The 21,111-nt window shown below is 40.9% G+C and overlaps 1 protein-coding gene and 1 long non-coding RNA gene across 4 annotated transcripts in view; one reads left to right on the forward strand and one right to left on the reverse strand.

Moving 5' to 3' along the window:
- Ano4 (anoctamin 4) overlaps window positions 1-21,111 on the reverse strand; it is a 341,279-nt gene that overhangs the window by 35,591 nt on the left and 284,577 nt on the right. For all 3 annotated transcript variants that reach the window (XM_048357392.1, XM_048357385.1, XM_048357401.1), the window contains 3 exons: window positions 18,038-18,098; window positions 4,498-4,580; window positions 3,331-3,471 (listed from right to left, as the gene is read on the reverse strand). In XM_048357392.1, coding sequence (XP_048213349.1) covers window positions 3,331-3,471; window positions 4,498-4,580; window positions 18,038-18,098 — 285 coding nt within the window. The remainder of the gene's footprint in view (window positions 1-3,330; window positions 3,472-4,497; window positions 4,581-18,037; window positions 18,099-21,111) is intronic.
- On the forward strand, window positions 16,356-20,619 carry LOC125359620. The gene is made up of 4 exons (XR_007212589.1): window positions 16,356-17,709; window positions 17,940-18,089; window positions 18,712-19,348; window positions 19,941-20,619. It is a non-coding gene; the product is annotated as an uncharacterized LOC125359620 (long non-coding RNA).

The following is a 21,111-nucleotide window of genomic DNA, read 5'->3' on the forward strand; positions in this document are numbered from 1 at the left end:
GAAGACAGCAGAGACCCCGTGAGCCCCAGGGGAGATGTCCCACACAGGCCATTTGTGCTTCTGAAAATCCTCTGGTGACAAAAAGAAATAAAGTAAAGTGGAACTGAGTCACCAAGACCCCTCAGGCCTCAAGGAAATGCCAGCTTTGTATTATGGTGAACACTAACTTTTGTGTGTATCTTTTTTTTTTTTTTTTTTTTTTTTTTGCTGTGGTTCTTAAGGCTTGAACTCAGGGCCTGGACATGGTCCCTGAGTCTCTTTGTGCTCAAGGCTAGCGCTCTACCATTTGAGCTACAGTACTACTGCTGGCTTTTTCTGAATAGTTTATTGGAGATAAGATTCTCACAGACTTTTTGCCCTGGCTGGCCTCAAACTGCGATTCTCAGCTCTCACCCTCTCCAGTAGCTAGGATTATAGGCATGAGCCACTGGTGCCTGGCTTTTGTGTGCATTTTCTTTGGCCTCAAACAGAAAAATCACATTGCTTCGAAGCTGAACATCTATGTAAGTTGTGGAATGACACTGTTGCAAGCAAAATATTCAATAGAACAGGTCCATAAATACTTTATGACTTGTTATGCTTTTGTGTATAATGACTTATAACTATTATTTTTTGGATTAATCTCTGCTTAAAAACCCCAACAACACCCTACAAGACTCCTACGATCCACTTAGGAACCCATTCTCTGCTCTCTGCTACTTGGGGACCTCATACCTTTTCTCATTGCTTCGAATGAGCTAAGATCCCTAGTCTTCAATATTATCTACTTTAATTTTATTGTCTACCCAATTATCTTTGGGCACACACGTGCACATGGCTTAGTTAACACTAACTCACCCATATTCACTTCTGAGCTCAAGCACCATTTTATCACTAAACGTTTCACAATCCCCAGATCATTTCTTTGTTGCTACTACATGGTACCTTTCAGGATACTATTTTACAATTGTCAACTGTTTATATGACTAATTATTAACAATTTCCTCAACTCCCTAACTCCACAAGGCACAGGTAGTCTCTATTTGTCTACCACTGTTTTGACAGTACCTTGGCCTGACTTCAGGTGTGTGGTTCCTGCTTAGTCATTTGTTATTGAATTGACTAAGTATGTGATAGGCACGTGAGATCTTCCTAGCCATCTATGCACATAGACTGCATATTTGAGAACAAATCTATCTCTACAAAACAATATGGATCTGGGATCCACCAAGTGATTTGTGGCTTTTATTAGGTGACTTCCGTAATACATCTTCGAGATCTTAATCTACTGAATTTTCAAAAGCTGAATGATAAATCCAGAGGCTTCAAGATGGTCTCTTTACAGTGGATTTTGTCTTTATTTTCTGCTTACTTCTAGAGCTGATATATTCTAAAACTTGAGTATGAGGCCTAGCTAGAACTAGCCCAAATAATACTGACAACAATAGTAAGGGGGCTGAGGATATGGCCTAGTGGCAAGAGTGCTTGCCTTGTAAACATGAGGCCCTGGGTTCAATTCCCCAGCACCACATATACAGAAAATGGCCAGAAGGGGCGCTGTGGCTCAAGTAGTAGAGTGCTAGCCTTGAGCAAAAAGAAGCCAGGGACAGTGCTCAGGCCCTGAGTCCAAGCCCCAGGACTGGCCAAAAACAACAACAACAACAACAACAACAACAACAACAATAGTAAAACAAAGAAACAAAAACCTGCCCACATCTTAATTCCAGAGGTGCTGCTAGGGAGCTAGGTTGGATGTGGGTGAAGATAAGGGTAAGGAGTGTTAGAAGATGGAGCAGAGTCCTGGCCTAGCTGTTACCCAGCAGTGTGACCTCAGGCACACTTATTCTCTCCATGCTTCAGCATCCTGTGCCACAAGCTCCCCATCTGAACAATAGGAGAGCTTAATCCATGTCTCTACATCTTCTGTGAGAAATGAAACACTAAATATGGAGCATATAGAAGTGACAGCATAGCACACGACTACTTATACCATGGTATCTGTGGAGGGGTATGAATTTCAATCTCAAGAGCCATAGGACTCTAGACAACCTGTTTCATGTTCATCTCTCTCATTTCTTTAATGACAGAAAGGGGGAGAATGTCTAGATTTGTGGGAGTCTTGTCCTTCCTGTGCTAGTAGTCTGGGAGCATGTGTTTACATACTGGCCATTTGAAAAGAAGAAAGGAGGATCATAACTATCCCTTATTGTTCTGAGATGTTATTTCTGACAAATTTGTTGATGTTCTGTTCAGTAATTACTAGTTAAAGTTGGTCATATACTTCCTAGGAAAACACAACTCTGCTGGAAGTTAGTGTTTTCAACAGATGTGACCATTAGAAAGTCAGGAAATCAATTCTAGGAGGTGCTGTCTGGCATCAGAAACTAGACCGTAAACAAAAGCGTCAGAGTTGGCTGCCGGTTATAAAGAGGAGGATGGCCTAGTGCTGGTAGCTCATGCCTGTAATACTCAGGAGGCTGAGATCTGAGCATTGAGGTTTTTTTGTGTTTTGTTTTATTTTATTTTTTTCCAGTCCTGGGGCTTGGACTCAGGACTGGAGCACTGTCCCTGGCTTCTTTTTGCTCAAGGCTAACACCCAACCACTTGAGCCACAGCACCACTTCTGGCTTTTTCTGTTTATGTAGTACTAAGGAATTGAATCCAGGGCTTCGTGCATGCAAGGCGAGCACTCTACCACTAAGACACATTCCCAATCTGCATTGAGGTTTTTGAAGCCAGTTCAGGCAGGAAACTCCATGAGACCCTTATCTTTAAATAACCACCAGAAAACTGGAAGTGTCACTGTGGTTCAAAATGGTAGAGTACTAGTCTTAAGCAAAAGAGCTCAGGGACAGAACCTAGGCCCTGAGCTCAAGCCCCACAACTACCCCCCCCAAATATAAGCATTGTTTTTGTAATTATATTCTGTTTTGTACATATATTTACATAGTATATGCTGGATTATGACAAATGATTGATTTCTTATTTCCAGGTATGGAAAACATTTGAGAACCATTACTCTATACTCTATATTTTCAAATCCTTTCAACAAGTCATACTAGGGAATAACAAGTGGGAAGGACATGAGACAAGAGTGGATGGTCTGAGCTCTTGTTAGTGGACCCTTGGCTAAGCCCCTTGACCTTTCAGTCTCATTTGCTCTCCCTAATATGAGAATCGCAGTACTATTCCGGACCACAAGGTGGAGATGTGAGGATTAACTACTACAGTGTCTATTTTTTTTTTTTTTTTTTTCAGAATTAAGCAAACACCTGACAGGGTTAACTGTTACTACCATTCTATGGATCCAAACTTTATGCAATTAAAGAGTTTTTTTTTAAAGTTTCAAACCATGAAAAAGATTCCAGATGCAGAAACAATAAGTCTGCTGCATTTATCAGCAAATGCTTGATAAGGTTCTGGCTTTCCCGAAATGGGATTCATCCGCTCTTTCTTGGAATACTTGGCTTCAAACTGGGGTCGTATTTCTTCCTATGGAACAAACAGAGACATTATGAGGCACTGAAGAGGTTTTGTGCAGTTAGGAAATAATAATCTTCTACAACCCCATGAAACAAAGTCAACTGGACCAACTCAGCAGTCAACCCATGTAGTGGGTTTAGAGATCCAGGCTTGAGTGCTTGGAAACCAATCACTTGAAGAACAGATACAGGATGGAAAAAGGCTGCTGAGAAAGTGAAGCCCAAGGAGCCAAGTTTTTCCTCATGGGCAGCTCTATCTACAGCTTGCCTTATGTTTATACACCACCCCCAGGAAGTACTGCATCCTTAGTACTACCACCCAGGAGAGGTTTCTTCACAGCATTTGACATTTGATATAATTCTAAGCCTCAATATCTGGGTACTGAACTGGGTACTGGGGTACCCATAGAAATGTTGCTTTGGCCTTTTAAGAGAGCTGAAAAGTGAACAACTTCTTCCTACTAAAGCAAAGATAATATGCTATTTAAGAAAGAGAAAGAGTGGGCAGCAACAGTCATAATATTCAATGTATGTATGTGAAAATGGAAACAAGTAATGTGAGAGAATGGGTGGGAGTTGGGGCAGATGGGAGAGAATGAAGGAAGGATGACAATGATCAAGGTGCATTGTACTTAGAAGCTGACATGTTGAGTTGAAACTTCTGTATAACTACCTAAAGATAGTAATAATGAAAAAAATTTAAACAAGAAGGCTAGGAAAGATGGCACTAACAAACCTTGTACTTCTACCTGCCTGTGAACTGTCTCACTCAAAGTGTTATGTTAAATAATGGGGCTGTGGTGGTAGCTTAGCCTGACGTGGGTAGCATTCTGAGACCTTGAGTTTGAGCACCATGCTTACTGAAACAAATTCTGCTGGGTTTTCTTGGCCCAGCTTCTAGCTTCCTGAGAAGACAGGTACTGAAAATGTTTACTCAGTAAACCTCAGTGCTGGCACACATCCAAGAGGAATGGCTCCAAGAGTGCATTTCTTGGAAATCTGCTTTTAAACCACTTCTGAGGTAAATGATACAAACCTCCTCTTCCTCCCAGTCTATCAAATCCCAGTCATAAGCAATCACTGCTCGACGTCTTTTCCAAAATTCTAGGAAAACTGTTGCTGGAACAGACAGAGAAAGACAAGGACAGTTCAGAGTCAAGTAAAGCAATGCTATTAGTGGTGTCACTAGTGATGAAGCCATTGTAGCAAATGACAATTGTAAGCATCCTTGAATATCAGAATCGATAGCTAGCCTTCACTCAACAAGGAGCGGCTTCTGAGAATTATTAAGCTTGAGTTAAATGTAACAAAAAATAGAGATTTCATTTAGGATTAAATTAAGCTAGTTGGCAAGTTGAAGCTGAACAGACTTATTTGGGGACAAAACCACTGTGATATAAAAATATAGAAAACCTTGTTAAAATTATATTTCTTATTGGTAAAAAACAGGCAAGAAGAGATAGAAAAACAAAGACCAAAACAAAAGTGACTATGTATCTATTTACCTACTTACCCACCTACCTACCTTCCTATTTACTCATATCTATCATTAATCTGCCTTTATCATGTAACATTTATCATCTTAAGTATTTGCTTAAATATATTTTAATGTATTTGTATTTGATGTTAATTATTCCTTTCTTAAGCTTACAAAAATTAAAAGATGTTTGAAAAACAGGTGGTTATATTTCCTGAATGGTTTATCCATAAATAACAAATAGGTAAATAATAATAGTAATGCTAATGCTTCTCTTTTGTCTTAAAGAAAATATGATTCTACCACTCCAATTCCCATTACTTATTTGCATGGACTCAATATTTCTTCCTCATATTTCCTTCTTTCTTCCACAGTAAAAGTTATTTCTGGGAGCATGGCAAATCAACTATACTGTATTTTTCAAGATGTGTGTGTGTGTGTGTGTGTGTGTGTGTGTGTATGTGTGTATAATTAACTCCATGTATATATTCAGTACTAGAGTTTGAACTCACAACCTCATGCTTGGTCAGTAAGCTCTCTACCACTTGAATCATGCCTTGCCATTTTCCTGTTTCACTATTTTTCACACAAGTTCTTGCACTTTTTCCTCAGGGCCAGCCTCAGACTGTGATACTCCCTAAGTGTCTAGCACATGATGGGATTACCAATACATATCGCCACTCACAATTTATTTGTTGAAATGTGATCTCAGTAATGTTTTGCCTGGATAGCCTTAAATTGTGATTCTTCAGCTCTCAGTATCCAGATGAACTAGGATTACAGTCATGTGCTACCACATCTGGCTGGACTATATTTCCTGAAGGCGGATGGGGCCAAAGGAAAGTTCTCTCAGGTGGAATATGAACAGGAGTAATAAGATGTGTACTATTTGTTTGCTATGCTGATACCTTAAAGCACTGGCATATTTCCCGCACATTCTCTTTCTATCTTAACCCAAGTGATACAAAGAGATCAGGCAAATGATGCCAAGATTTGGAAAACACACAACTGACTCTTTTATAGGAGCCCCTAAGTGACTATATGGAGCCTAACTGTCCACCAGCCTGTAATGTTCACTTCAGACTTACCTAAGAGAGATGTCATCATGGGGCTTTTCACAATCGTGAAGGATGTTGGATCTTCCCATTAGAATGGCCTAACCTCATCTTACGATGAGGATACTTTAGCAATGTGAAAGGAGATAAATATCACGTGACCACTGTGGTGTTTCGCTGAAGGCAGGAAGACACAGTAACCTGTATTTCATGTCCCTTTCAGATCTTAGATAGAACCATCTCAAGCCACAGCAGCTCAAACTTTTCTTAATTTCACTCACACGACAGTTTAGCAGGTTTTTCCTCCCCCTTTTCTACCCTCATCTCCACCTTGTACAGTTATCTAACCTTCCCACAAATGAGGTTCACCTGAGGGCGTCGATGTCACTACCAAATCATCATCATCTGATGATACTGGTGACACATTAGGGAAATTGGGGTCTTTTTCCTTCTTCAGATATAGGTGGGATCAGGGGTCACGTTCCGGGACAGTTATTTCCCCTTTGGGGAATCTTTGGGGTGTATCTCCTAAGACCTCCAAAGATGCCTGGGACCGCAGCTGTGATGCTGGGACGGTCAGTCTGAGCAGAGATGGCTGCTCAGTGACTGGTCGGTGTGCAGGTAGTGGCCAGTGAGTACGTCCAATGTAGAATGCGGAATAAAGTCTGGATGATTCACATCACGGGCAAATTTGAGTGGATAGTGTGAAATTTCATCACTGTATTTAGAACATAAGCCACTTCAAACCTATGGCATTTTTAATCTCTGGAATTTTCCATTAAAAATTTTTTTTGGATCACAGTTTGCCACAGATTATGGAAATGAAGGAAAGCCAAATTGCAGTAAGGGGGTCCGCCATATCAGGATACTCTTGACTCAGAATACATTGAGATAGTTGCCTTCTATAGCTTATGTGACACACAAGGGTCTGCAGGTTACAGCTTCTTTAATCACTCTCCCAAGTAGAACAATTATTGCCTATTTGAAGTAGATTTGCATCACACTTTATGCATTTCTTAAAACATTTCTACTTATCCTCTTTGACTTAGATTACATTTCTCAACATTCATTGTAATCAGACGTAGCTATGACCCACATTTTTGGTCAATAGAAAATGGGCAGAAGTGAGTGTTAGGTCTGTCCAGGAGAACAGCCCACTCCCCCCCTTCCTCTTTGTAGCCTTACCAGAAATCACCTGCCCCAAACCACTGGCTGTCAATCACCTGACTGTGAATCAGCAAAGGACCCCAGACTCTGAGGTCACTTTCTCATCCTCTGAGGTCACTTCCTGAACTGCCACAGTCATGCCTCTTTGGACAGTGAGAAGCTCCCCAAGCTCACTGTTCACTTCTGCATCCACTGTGGTCTCACTTCCCTGCCTTCCCCTATATAATCCTTCTCAACCATAATGACCCTCTCTTCTCTTCTCCTCTCGCTCTCTGCATGCCTCCATCTCATCTGGGCTGACAGTTTGCTCTCCCCTGCAGTATACTCTTTTCTGTCTAAACCATGTGGTGGTCTCCTTTCGGCAAACCTTACAGGGAACTCACGCAAAGTAGGCATATCTTCCCTGAACTACCTTTCATTTTCCCTGGATAAATATAATTCAGAAGAAAATGGAGCCCCAAGAAGTAAGGAACCTACCCAACCATAGGAGTAAGAGTATCAAAAACTGCCTGCCAGCCTGGATTATTTGACTGGATTCTACTGAATGACATTTGTAGAGTTTGGGGTTTAGGAATTGACATATGTGGAGTTGGGAGTTTGTATTTTATACTATCTAACTATACTTATCCTAATTAACACAAACTTCTTTTTGGAAAATAGAACCATAGTTATCACTATGCAAAGAGGAAGAAAATGCCCATTGAGTTATATTTCCATCTCGGTAAGGCATTAGAGAGTCTTTGTTTTATTTTATTTATTTATTTATTTATTTTGCTAGTCCTGGGGCTTGGACTCAGAGCCTGAGCATTGTTCCTAGCTTCCTTTTCACTCAAAGTTAGCACTCTACCACTTGAGTCCCAGTGCCACTTCCAGCTTTTTCTGTTTATGTGGTGCTGAGGAATCGAACCCGGGGCTTCATGCATGCAAGGTGAGTACTGTACCACTAAGCCATATTCCCAGCCCCTTTAGAGAGTCTTATACAGAAAAATTTCCCTTTCAGATGCATATGCTAAGTTGAATACCAGGGTTGAAACGCTGGGATATTTTTGCCATTGTGGCTAACCATCTATTCTTTTAAAAATTAGTCTACATTAACTCTACAAAAGTTGCATTTGGATAATTACAAACATGCATATAATGTGCTTTGATCATCCACCCCCCTCTATTGCTTTTATTCCCTCCCCCCTTTTCATGATTTTAATGGGTTTCACTATGTTATTTGCAAATCTTAATTATCATCACACAGCTAGGAAGTGCCATTGCTGAGAGCTGGTCTTGGCTTGCCTGAGTCATAAATACAAGACTGTACTTTAACTCAAATTCCTTTAGAAATGGGAAGGCCCCAAAAGAAAAAAACAACAATGCCTACTCTTCTAGACATGTAGGGGGTACATTGTTGAAGCCAGTTATAAATATAAAAGGATTATATCTTAGATTTACTGTATAAGCCTGACATTTCTGCTTTATTCTTCCTCAGTTCTGTAATCTTCTTCCAGGGGTTCAGGGAAAGCTCGCACTTACTCCCAATGTTGCTAGGGATACAATGCCAAGCTCTCACATAACCCGATGTTGCCAGGGACACAATGCTACGCTCACACTTACTCCCAATGTTGCTAGGGATACAATGCCAAGCTCACACTTACCCCCAATGTTGCCAGGGATACAATGCTACCAGTTTTTCCCCCACTGGTATTATACTGGGTTTGGGAAAACCTGGTTTGATTTTGTGTTGAGATTGTTTATCACAGTAGTTCAGAGAATTGTATCTAATGCTAGAAGATAATTATAAAGGCATTTTTCCTTATTTTTGAAAAATCAAGAGAGTTAAAGGTCCCAAAGTCTAACTTTCTGCCTTGTTAAAAGATTGTTCCCCATCTGCTTTGATAAAGATAAGATTTGAGGCTTGACCAGGGATAAGATGGGCAGTGCACACAGAAGACAGGGGTTGGCTTTTGCTGGATGGTGATCTACTGATGTTTTAAAGCATGTTCAGAAATCTACTCCAGAAGGACTTCTCTGATGAGGAAATGCGAATGGCCAAGAGACATATGAAAAAGTGCTCTACATCACTGGCCATAAAAGAAATGAAAATCAAAACAACATTAAGATTCCATTTCACCCCAGTAAGAATGTCCTATGCCAAGAAAACTAACAATAACAAATGTTGGAGAGGATGTGGCCAAAGGGAACCCTACTTCATTGTTGGTGGGAATGTAAACTGGTTATGCCACTCTGGAAAGCGGTGTGGAGATTCCTCAGAAGGCTAAACATAGAGCTCCCCTATGACCCAGCAGCCCCACTTTTGGGCATCTACCCAAAAGACTACAAACAAGAACACACTAAAGCCACCAGCACAACAATGTTCATGGCAGCACAATTTGTCATAGCTAGAAAATGGAACCAACCCAGATGCCCCTCAGTAGATGAATGGATCAGGAAAACGTGGTACATACACACAATGGAATTTTATGCCTCTATCAGAAAGAATGACATTGCCCCATTCGTAAGGAAATGGAAGGACTTGGAAAAAATTATACTAAGTGAAGTGAGCCAGACCCAAAGAAACATGGACTCTCTCGTTTCCCTCATAGGGAATAATTAGCACAGGTTTAGGCTAGTCACAGAAGAGGATCACAAGAGCCCAATAGCTATACCCTTATAAACACATAAGATGATGCTAAGTGAAATGAACTCCACGTTATGGAAACGACTGTTTCCATACAGTTTCCGATGTGAAACTGTAGCTTCTATTATTGATGATCTTCTTGTATCCCCTTCCTGTGGTTGTACATGCACTATCTCTGTATCTTATATGAGTACATTGGAAACCGTGTATACTGGTATTAGAACTAGGAAACTGAAAGGGAATACCAAAATCAAGAGACACAGGGTAAAAAGACAAATGACTACAAAAGCAATACTTACAAAACTGTTTAGTGTAAATCAACTGAACAACTCATGGGGGGAAAGGGAAAGGGGAGGGGGAGGGGTGAATGAGGGACAAGGTAACAAACAGTACAAGAAATGCATCCAATGCCTAACGTATGAAACTGTAACCTCTCTGTACATCAGTTTGACAATAAAAATTAAAAAAAAAGAATATGCAAGGCCCTGATTCCATACCCAGCACAAACAAACAAATAAATAAATAAATTTATTTTAAATCTTAAAATAAAAGAAATCTACTCCAGAAGATTTGATTATTTTCTGAGAAAGTAAGATGACTAATTCCTAGTTACATGGTCATTTTTCTATCAATACTAATTTTCTCTATAAAGAAAGCAAAGTTGTGATTTTTTTTTTTTTTTTGCCAGTCCTGGGGCTTGGACTCAAGGCCTGAGCACTGTCCCTGGCTTCTTTTTTTTGCTCAAGGCTAGCACTCTGCCACTTGAGCCACAGCGCCGCTTCTGGCCGTTTTCTGTATATGTGGTGCTGGGGAATTGAACCCAGGGCCTCATGTATACGAGGCAAGCACTCTTGCCACTAGGCCATATCCCCAGCCCAAAGTTGTGATATTAACAGGTCCCCCACCCCCACCCCGCCAAGGATTCTGATACTGGAACAAGGGGTTCTAAAGAGCCATTATGAAATACAACTCTTGATCACCAGTTTATATTTCCACATTCTGAGTTATGCATTGAAAAAGGTAAGAAGAGGAGTCTGGGTATTCCAGCCATGTTTCTGAACCTGCTAGGCTAGGTGAACCCCCACAGGGCATGGCAGTTTCCCAAGGGAACTGTAATTCTTGGGGGCCTTGTCTGGGGTTGTATTTGCTTCTCTTCTATAAAAAGTCAAGAAAGCCATCAAACTTCAGAAGTCTGAGGACTTTCACCTTCACTGGGGAGGGATGAAGCAACTGCAGCAATTAACCCTTGGGACCACCATTCTTAGCATAGACAAGAGATAGTTCAGGACCATGATTCCTCAGACAGAAGAAACAAATGGGCTGAGCTTCAAGACTGTCTACCCATTAATTCGAAGCAGGTTCCAGCTTCAATTCATCAGGGGAAGCACAACAATGGTCTTATAAATTGGGGGAAACAGAGATCAGAGCAAACAGGCTAAATCTGCAAGAGAAAGGGGCTATATTACAACAAAGCTTCAGGCACCAGCAGCAAGGCCCCTTCTATGCTTGCCATGCAGGAAGTGAAACATGTTTTCTGGTAACATTTTGTCTGTAAAGTGTTTATTCTGTACTCAGATTTTTCTGAGGCTCAATTCTGCATCTTTTCACTCAACTTTGAAATGCCTATCTACCATCATGCTGTGGCCAGTTACTTCTCAAACAATTAATGGTATCACTTCTCACTTTATAACTTTGGTTGGCTTTCTCTTGCCTGTGAGATGGAGACTTATCAAAACCAATGGTTTGTGACAAGCAGCCCTCAGCCCTCAACATGTAGTCTTTTATGGGTGGAATTTTATCCTCTCAAAAAAGAAAATACATGCTGCTGTTCTTAGCTCTAGAACCTGAGAATGTCACCTTATTTGGAAGTAGTACCATTGAAGGTCTGACTAGTTAAGAAGAGCTAACACCTGGGATAGACTGAGTCCTAAATCCAATATAACTAGTGTTTCTATAAGAAGACATCCAGGCAAAGACACCCTGATAGAGGGAGAATGGCAGATGAAGATAAGAGGCAGAAGCTGGAGGGATGCACCTGCAAGCCCATGAATATCAAGAATTGTTGCCTGTCACCAGAATTTAGGACAGAATAGATCCTTCCCTCAGAATCCTCAGCCAGGACCAACCCCATTGACACTCTGACCTAGCAATTCTAGTCTCCATTACTGTGAGAGGATGAATTTGTGTAGTTTTGAGCTATACGGTTGACATTTTGTTGCAGCAGCTCTACAAAACGAATACACATTATGTCCCTACCAAGTTAATGTCCAACTCCCTTTGTAGAGCTTTGTTCATTTCTGTTCTCAGCTTAGAATGTTCTTTCCACCTTCCTCTAACCTCACTTCTTTGCCTGATGGTGAGAGATATTTCCATTTTCTCTTCTTGGATGAATCTTCTCTGCTCTTACTTTTCACTCAGGAAGTTGACTATATGAATGCTCAATGGCCTATGGTAAATCTGATCTAACCTGTATTATAATTACCCGAACTCTCTTAATATACTATGAGATTTTTTATTTACTAATAATTACTTATTTATTGCCAAAGTGATGTACAGAGGGGTTACAGTTTCATACGTTAGGCATTGGGTACATTTCTTGTACTGTTTGTTACCTCCTCCCTCATTCCACCTCCCCCCTCCCCCTTTCCCTCTCCCTCCATGAACTGTTCAGTTGGTTTATACCAAATGGTTTTGCAAGTATTGCTTTTGGAGTCGTTTGTCTTTTTATCCTTTGTCTCTCAATTTTGATATTCCCTTTCACTTCCCTAGTTCTAATACCAGTATATACAGTTTCCAATGTACTCATATAAGATACAGTGATAGCACAGGGACAACCACAGGAAGGGGATACAAGAGGATCATCAAGAAAAGAAGCTAGGGTTTCACATGGCATGTTGAAAGTAATTACAACAGTGATATAACAGTCGTTTCCATAACATGGAGTTCATTTCACTTAGCATCATCTTATGTATTCATAAGGGCATAGCTGATGGGTTCTTGTGATCCTCTGCTGTGACTAGCCTAAACCTGTGCTAATTATTCCCTATGAGGGAAACCATAGAGTCCATGTTTCTTTGGGTCTGGTTCACTTCACTTAGTATAATTTTTTCCAAGTCCTTCCATTTCCTTACGAATGGGGCAATGTCATTCTTTCTGATAGAGGCATAAAATTCCATTGTGTGTATGTACCACGTTTTCCTGATCCATTCATCTACTGAGGGGCATCTGGGTTCGTTCCATTTTCTAGCTATGACAAATTGTGCTGCGATGAACATTGTTGTGCTGGTGGCTTTAGTGTGTTCTTGTTTGTAGTCTTTTGGGTAGATGCCCAAAAGTGGGGCTGCTGGTCATAGGGGAGCTCTATGTTTAGCCTTCTGAGGAATCTCCACACCGCTTTCCAGAGTGGCATAACCAGTTTACATTCCCACCAACAATGAAGTAGGGTTCCCTTTGGCCACATCCTCTCCAACATTTATTATTGTTAGTTTTCTTGATATAGGACATTCTTACTGGGGTGAGGTGGAATCTTAATGTTGTTTTGATTTTCATTTCTTTTATGGCCAGTGATGTAGAGCACTTTTTCATATGTCTCTTGGCCATTCTCATTTCCTCATCAGAGATGTCTCTTTTTAAGTCTTTAGCCCACTTGTTGAGGGGGCTGTTGGTTTACTATGAGATTTCTTGAAAGCACACTACTTCATTGTTGAACATGCATACCTACTGACTGCTGAGATGAGATCTTATTTGATGTACCTCATAAAAGGTACATAGCAAGAGAAACTGGAATTTCTCTAGAATTATGCAGAGAAGACCTGGTTTAAGATTCAGACTACACCATTCATCAGCTTCTGAGTAATTGTGGGCAAGTTTCATGTCCTCTCTGAGACATAATATCCACATCTAAAAAAACGTGGATAGTAGGATAATATTTTCTTTCTTCCCCTCTCTGTTTGTGCCAGTCTTAGGAGCCTGAGCACCATCCCAGAGCCTTTTTGATCGATGCTAACACTTTATCACCAGATCTACAGCTCTACTTCTGGTATTTTTGGTGGTTAATTGGAGTTAAGAGTCTCATGGACTTTCTTTCCCCATGCTGGCTTTGAATCAGGATCCTCAGATCTCATCCTCCTGAGTAGCCAGAGTCACAAGTGTGAGCCATTGGCTCCCAGCTCATAGTATTTTCTTTGTGAAAGGCTATAAAAATTAATATAGCATCATCTTGCAATGCATTGTAACTATATGCCCTTACTTTTCTAAATATGTAATCATTTTGTTGGATACAAATACTTTTATAGAAGATAAAGTTAGCATAGGTCTCCAGAAACAAAAGGCCAATCATTATACTTAATTAAAAATGAGGCATAATTCATTTACCAGTGAATTACAGCAGCATACAAAATTTTTAAATTTTCAAAAATTTTGAATTTTCATGGAAACAAGCACTGTGTTATCATTGTGAATTGAGAGCTCTGAGTACCTTACTTTGTTTCCTGGAGTCATTTAGTGTTTGGCAACACTGAAAATGGAACACAGACGGGGGGGGGGGGGAAAGAAAAAAGAGAGAGACACCAGAGATAAGAATAGAGGGAGATAATCTGATTCCTGACAAGACTCAGCTAATATCTAGTTCCCTAATGACTTACTCCCCCTCGCCCAGAGAAGAGGAGCTGATTTAGTACATGATTACTCTGTGCCTCGAATCCTTCTGGGTAAAAATGAGCACCTATGGGAAAAGCGACAGAACCCTAGGCTTACTGTAGAGCTCAAGGGTCCCTGGAGCTGTGCTATGACATGCTGAGAACATGGAAGAAGCCAGTGTGCTGGCATGAAGGCCCTCTCCAGCTGCTACTGACCGCTTCCAAATGGAACCTTATTGTTTTCACAGTGCATATACAAAGCAAGAGCAACCAACATCTCCCTGCCTCCCTGTGGAGGTCTTGTCATACCACTTACAGCTGCTCTCATCATTTCTGTATCTAGCAATTTCCTGAAAAGGGAGAACATTTGTTTTCTTAAATGCTACAACGTGTCAGTCATGAGAGGATCCCCAGACCATTCCATGGAGCTCCATTAGAATTGACTAGTGTTCCTGAACCTCACCATTTCAAAGCAGTGAAAGTGAGCCTCCAATGAATACAACAGTCTTTTACCTGAAAATCCAGATTTCGTAAAGAAGAAGCAAATAGTCTTCAACAGAGACCCAATCCTAGTGGTAGAAGAGAGAAGCTAAGACTGCTTATTTTGGCTTTGCTGATGTCCAGCTTGTGCCTGTGTCTCCTCATCTACCATGTGAGGACAATGGCAGAACTTTCCTAAGAGCTCACTGAAGAACTTAAGCTGCCCAAGGCTTCAACAGGGTTTAGTGCATAGGAAGCTCTCAATAACAAGTATAGCTGTTGCTGTCATTGGTTGTTTTAGATTTCTGCAGAAAACCATAACCCTTTCTGCAAAGAAACACCTGGGGCAAATCATTCTTTTTCTCATACCAGTACATTTCTGGGAGTATAGGATTTAAGCAGTAAGTTGTCAGCCAAGACAAAGCAATTTGGAAGGCGAATTGTTTCAGGCTTCTTTGCTTGCAGTGGCCCTAAAATGTTCCCGGGAGCCCACCGTTTAAGCCAGAACATCTATCAGCATCCTAAGGCATATACTCGAAAGCACAGAGCTGTCAAGCCTGCAGGCCAGCCACTTGAAGTCTCAGAAGCTTCTCAACTTTATGCCCTCAGCAGTCTCTCTCAACAAGGAGAGGTTGGCAAAGGAGAAAAATCTGTTTTTTGTCATCCAGAGTGTAAGACATTCTAACGTGCAGAGACATATGCAATGATGACACTGGAGGAGCGATGACCATCTCTGCCTTACAGACCAATGGCATTGTACCCCAATTTTACTTAGTTTGCAATCATGTGGATAAACCCGTAGGAAGGTAATCCTTATTTCAAGATATTCTTGAAACTGGAGAAACACTCAAGTAGGTAAGGGAGTCCTGTGTTTTAGTTATTCCTGAGTAACACCAAGATGCTACCCTCTACACAGAAGCATCACTGATGACACAGTGGATTTGCAGGAAGATTCAGCAGATGTGTGTGCCAGTGATAATATTCCCCACAGGCCTTGTAGCTACTGGGCTAAGGGTCCCAGGGCTATGCTATCCTGGACATGAGCAAGATCTTCCATGCCCATGACTGTTTTCATTTTCTATGTGTTCTGTGACAGGAAAAAGTCTGGAAGCTACTGATTTAGGAAATGAATTTGTTTTTCAAACCCTTCTCATTGGTAACATGAACAGAGTTTAAGCACTAGATGGCTTTTTCTGTTTGCTCATCATGGTTACTAATACGAACATGTTCTAGAAAAGAAAGGTACACATTGTTGATCTGAGAGCTCAGTTCTATAACCAAATCTCGTTTTTTGTTTTGTTTTGTTTTGTTTTTGCTAGGGACATAGATGTATTAAGTACAGGAGTGAAAGTTTCACAAATCCTTCCAAGGGAGGCAGAAATCCTATTACTATAAAGAATGGCCCTATACAGGCATAAGAGGTAGAAGCCAGCAGTATGACAAACAAAATGCCAATCAAATGGCTGAAAAGGAATGGGGTCACAGGATTCAAAACATGTCCCTTTAACAGAGCTGTGGTGGGAAGAATAATTTTCTTTTGATAGTCTTAAGACAGGAAGGATGATAAAGTATTTCTAAAATGAGTCACCTCAAAACGTTTTCATATTTGTACTTATCATAAAAAGTAATTTATGGGCAAGAGGCATGGCTCAAGTAATAGAATGCTTGTCTAGGAAGCATAAAGTCCTCGGTTCAATCCTCAGAATTCTCCCTCTCCACCAAATATAATTTAAGTGCATCCATTGTGTTACAAACAAAGATTTGTGGTGATTTCCTTTCCTTTCTCCTTTTGTCTTTTCACCCATTATTCATCCATCCATGTATCCATCTGTCCTTGTGACAAATACTAAATGCATGAAACTCCCATGACTATAATGATTCTTGAGGAGCATAAACTACTAGAGGAGATAAAATGAACATGAAAATAATTACTCAAATCCTAGGAATAAACCAACTAAATGACATGGAAGTTCAAAGAAGGAAGAAATCTTCTGGCTAGAACAGATGATGTTTAAGCTGGGCTCTAAATGGTAGGGACGATTATGCCATTCATTCCAGACACAGAGAACAAGATGAGCCTCAGCCTAAAGGTTAGTAGGATTTTATAAAACCAGCATTTAGATCTTAGAATTCCAGATTATAGGATAAAATCATAATCATAAAAAATTCGAACCAAGGCAGTACTTTAGTTTTCTGTGAATCCTCTTCTTCAAAGGTAACTCTCATTAACTGCATACTCTAGATTTGCCTAGATAATTTTTTTCTTATCATTGAGCCTTCAGAATCATTTGGTGATGTAAATATCATTGAAACTCACCTAAGAAATGGGTTAAGTAACTTGTCTCAAATTATAGTTTTGTAAGTGAAAGAGTTAAGATTTCATCTGAGGCCCACTGCTGCTAAAAGTCGGAGAGTTTCCACTCTACCTGGTGTGATGGAGCTAGTGGTTTAAACTGGAATCAAATGACTCACCCCAGCCCTGTGAATAGCTCTTGGTTATAGTCTTTTCTCTTGATCTGGAGGAAAGCCAGAGATGAGAACTCACACATTATCCACATCTACTAGAATGAGTACACAGGAAAGGTATTTGGTTGTCTCCAGACCTTTTGGTCTATTATATGCTTTATTCTGGTCTCCAACAGAAGATGAATTTTATTCTAGTAGCAGAGTAGTACTGGTAAAGTTGGTGGAATGTTCAAGAGAAGAAGATATCAGACATCTTTCTCCTCCACACTATCGCCTTTAGCCTACCTGATTTAGCAACCAGCTCTCTGCTTTTAGAAAAGCTAGCTGAATTTACTTGAGCGTCTTCTTTTTTTTTCTTCTTTTTTTCTTTTTGCCAGTCCTGGGGCTTAGACTCAGGGCCTGAGCACTGTCCCTGGCTTCTTTTGGCTCAAGGCAAGCACTCTGCCACTTGAGCCACAGCGCCACTTCTGGCCGTTTTCTGTATATGTGGTGCTGGGGAAATGAATTCAGGGCTTCATGTGTATGAGGGCAAGCACTCTTGCCACTAGGCCCTATTCCCAGCCCCTTGAGTGTCTTCTTTTGCATCCAAAGTTGAGATTGCTAAAGGTGCTGCCTGTGGAGCACAGTGAGAGCTGGGGACCCAAGTTCTATGTTTGTGGAACACTTACCCCAGACGGCCATGAACACAGCAAAGAAGACAGTAGCTCCATTGTCAAAAAGGTGTGTTACCTGGAAATCACAGAATCGGTGTTGGGCTAATTTCTCATGTACAATATTCCAGCTTGACATTTTTGCAAGTTCTATAAAAGTATTCTGGATGATACAATGAGGTTTGTGCGGGTTCTTTGGTAAATATTCTCCTGGGACCAAAGGTAACAAAAGGGTTCTTTAAACTGATAAGATATGGAAGAAAAAGCACCCCTTCTAGAAGAATCTTGCAGTCAAATATTATCAGCAGTCTGACAGTAATATGAAGACTTTCCTTCTGTGTACTATGAAGGTGTACATACTTGTATCCATAAAGATATGACTGGTTTTAGGACCAGCAAATTGTTATTGTTGCTAGTTCCCAACTCAGGGCCTCATGCTTTTGCTTGGCTTTTTTCATTCAAGGCTGGCATTGTCCCCCTGAGCGATACCACTACTTCCAGCTTTAGGCTGGTTAATTAGAGATAAAAGTCTCCCCAGATTGCTTTAAGCTTCAATCCTCAGATCTCAGCCTCCTGAGTAGCTAGGATTTGGGGCACATGGCTCAAACACTGTTTTTAGTGCCTTGTTTATTCATTTCAAAAACAGCTGTTTGGTTTACATAGTTTTGAACCAATCTTTTCTCCTAAACTAGTTTCAAGGCTTCTGCAATATGAAAGTTCAAGACTAGAATCATCAACAAAGTCTACTTCTACCTTTACTAAAGCCTCAGGTAACCACAATGCTTACCTTACTGCACACAACACAAAGACAGTTAGCAATACTTTATCTATAATACAATATATTCTATTGCAAACACCACAGCTGAGAGAAAAATATCCTTTCTTACCATAAAACTGATCGCATCTATTTCCTTCTCCTGAGTAAATCATATCAATATCCATGCCAGATTGAAACGATGAAAGCATAACATTTTGGGGTATTTTATAGTTCCCTATAAAATATGTTTTACCGTCCATCAAAGAATGTGCCAGGTATAAACAGGTCCTTCCCTGTCATAACAGAGTGTGAAGTATTTCAGATGATTCTAAAAGCTTATGCCTACTCTTCCTTTGAACACAGAAGAGAAGGGCACTATTCAAATACTGAATGGGAGGGGAACACCTAAAGCCTAGTGATTTCAGATGCCAGAGAGAGGGTTAAGCTGTTCACTGGGCATTTGGCACAACATGAACCTGAAAGTTCTGGTGCCATGTGGTTGGTTTTTTGCTCCCTCTCTGGGCAATTGGTAGAGGAAGTAGTTTGTACCATTACTGCAGGTTCTGGAATGAGTGGTTGTTGCCAGCCAGCGGCTTGGTGGGGGGGCGGGGTTGGCGAGAAGTGGAGATGGAGCCCAATGAAAGAGACCCGGTGAGACAGACTCCGGAGACCAGACTTGAGGTGCAGATCTAGTTTATTGCGCAATTTCCAAAGCTTATATAAGTGAATCACCCATTTTCTGATCTAACCAACAACCAATAGGTAACAGACACCTTTACTTAGGGACTCTTCAGGGTAGGGACTTTGCAGGAGGCATGGGCTTGGGGCGGAGTCATGCCTTAATGCCCATTGGGTTTACCCAAGAACATGTCATGACTCTATTGTTTGTAGCAGAGTCCCAGGCATATGTGACTCTATGCTGAGAGCCACTAGCTCCCCTGGAGTATCCCCTACATGCTTTATAGGTGCTGCCGGGAACACTGGTCTCCTCACTGGTGAGCCTTGGGCTTGTGGGAGGCATAGGGGTCGGCACAACTGCCTATGTACTATAGGACAAAAAAATTAGGTCTGCACCTCGAGTCTGGTCTCCGGAGTCTGTCTTGCCCAGGTCTCTTTCATGGGATCCATCTCCACTTCTCCCCGCAAGCCGCTGGCCTGCAACAGGTGGTAGCTGTTACTATTTGGGCCTAGCCATATCATCTTTCCACTCAGGGAAACCTGGCTAAAAATAGGGCAAGTCAGAGTACTTTCTTGATCCAGATGTGGAAACTAGGTTTCTACAAGGCAATGGAGTTTTTCTGTGGTGGTTATCAATTTGGAAATAATGGTTAAGATTAAATTCAGTAGTAGGGACTTCTCTTACCTATTACGTATTCCGCTAGTTTCTAGTGTACACTGATGGTACTCTTGGCCAAATTGAACCACAGAAAACCAACACAGTAGATTCCAGACACTAACAAAACACAACAGAGACCCTATGAATCCCTAGTGGAAAGTTCTTTTCAATTCTGTTTGTATTTGGTAGTAATGGGATTTGAACTCACGGTTTTTGACTTGCTAGACAAATATTCTGTTGCCTAAGCTACACTCCAAGCTCTTTTTGCTTTCATTATTTTTCAGACAGGGTCTTCCACTTTTTGCCCATACTGTCTTGGTCCATGATCCTCCTACTTACAGCCTCCTACAGGGTTGGGATAACAGGTGTGAGCCACCACAATTGGCTAGTTTATTGAGAAGAGGATCTTCATTAACATTTTGCCCTGAGCTGGCCTTGAATCATGATCCTCTTGATCTGTATCTACCCAGTATATGGAATCATAGCTTCATTGTTCCAAGTAGCTTTTAAAATGAAACATGGCATGTTGATAATAATTACAACAGTGGTATAACTCGTTTCTGTAATGTGGAGTTCTGACCATTAAATTCTGGTAGAGTAGCCACACACAATGGTTCCTGGGCTGCACTTTCCTCCCCTCTTTCTGTAACTAACCAGGACTCGCAGAACTTATAATATTATGTAAGACCTATATTATTTCAATAACAATAATTATGTTCAGGGCTGGGGATATGGCCTAGTGGCAAGAGTGCTTGCCTCGTATACATGAGGCCCTGGGTTCAATTCCCCAGCACTACATATACAGAAAATGGCCAGAAGTGGCACTGTGGCTCAAGTGGCAGAGTGCTAGCCTTGAGCAAAAAAGAAGCCAGGGACAGTGCTCAGGCCCTGAGTCCAAGGCCCAGGACTGGCAAAAAAATTATGTTCAATAACAGTCACATTTTTCTCTAACAAATACTTTACATAGCACCTATAGGGAGACATAGTTTTCCTGATCAT

This window comes from Perognathus longimembris, chromosome 1 (genome assembly GCF_023159225.1).
Source record: "Perognathus longimembris pacificus isolate PPM17 chromosome 1, ASM2315922v1, whole genome shotgun sequence".
Classification (NCBI taxonomy): Eukaryota; Metazoa; Chordata; class Mammalia; order Rodentia; family Heteromyidae; genus Perognathus; species Perognathus longimembris.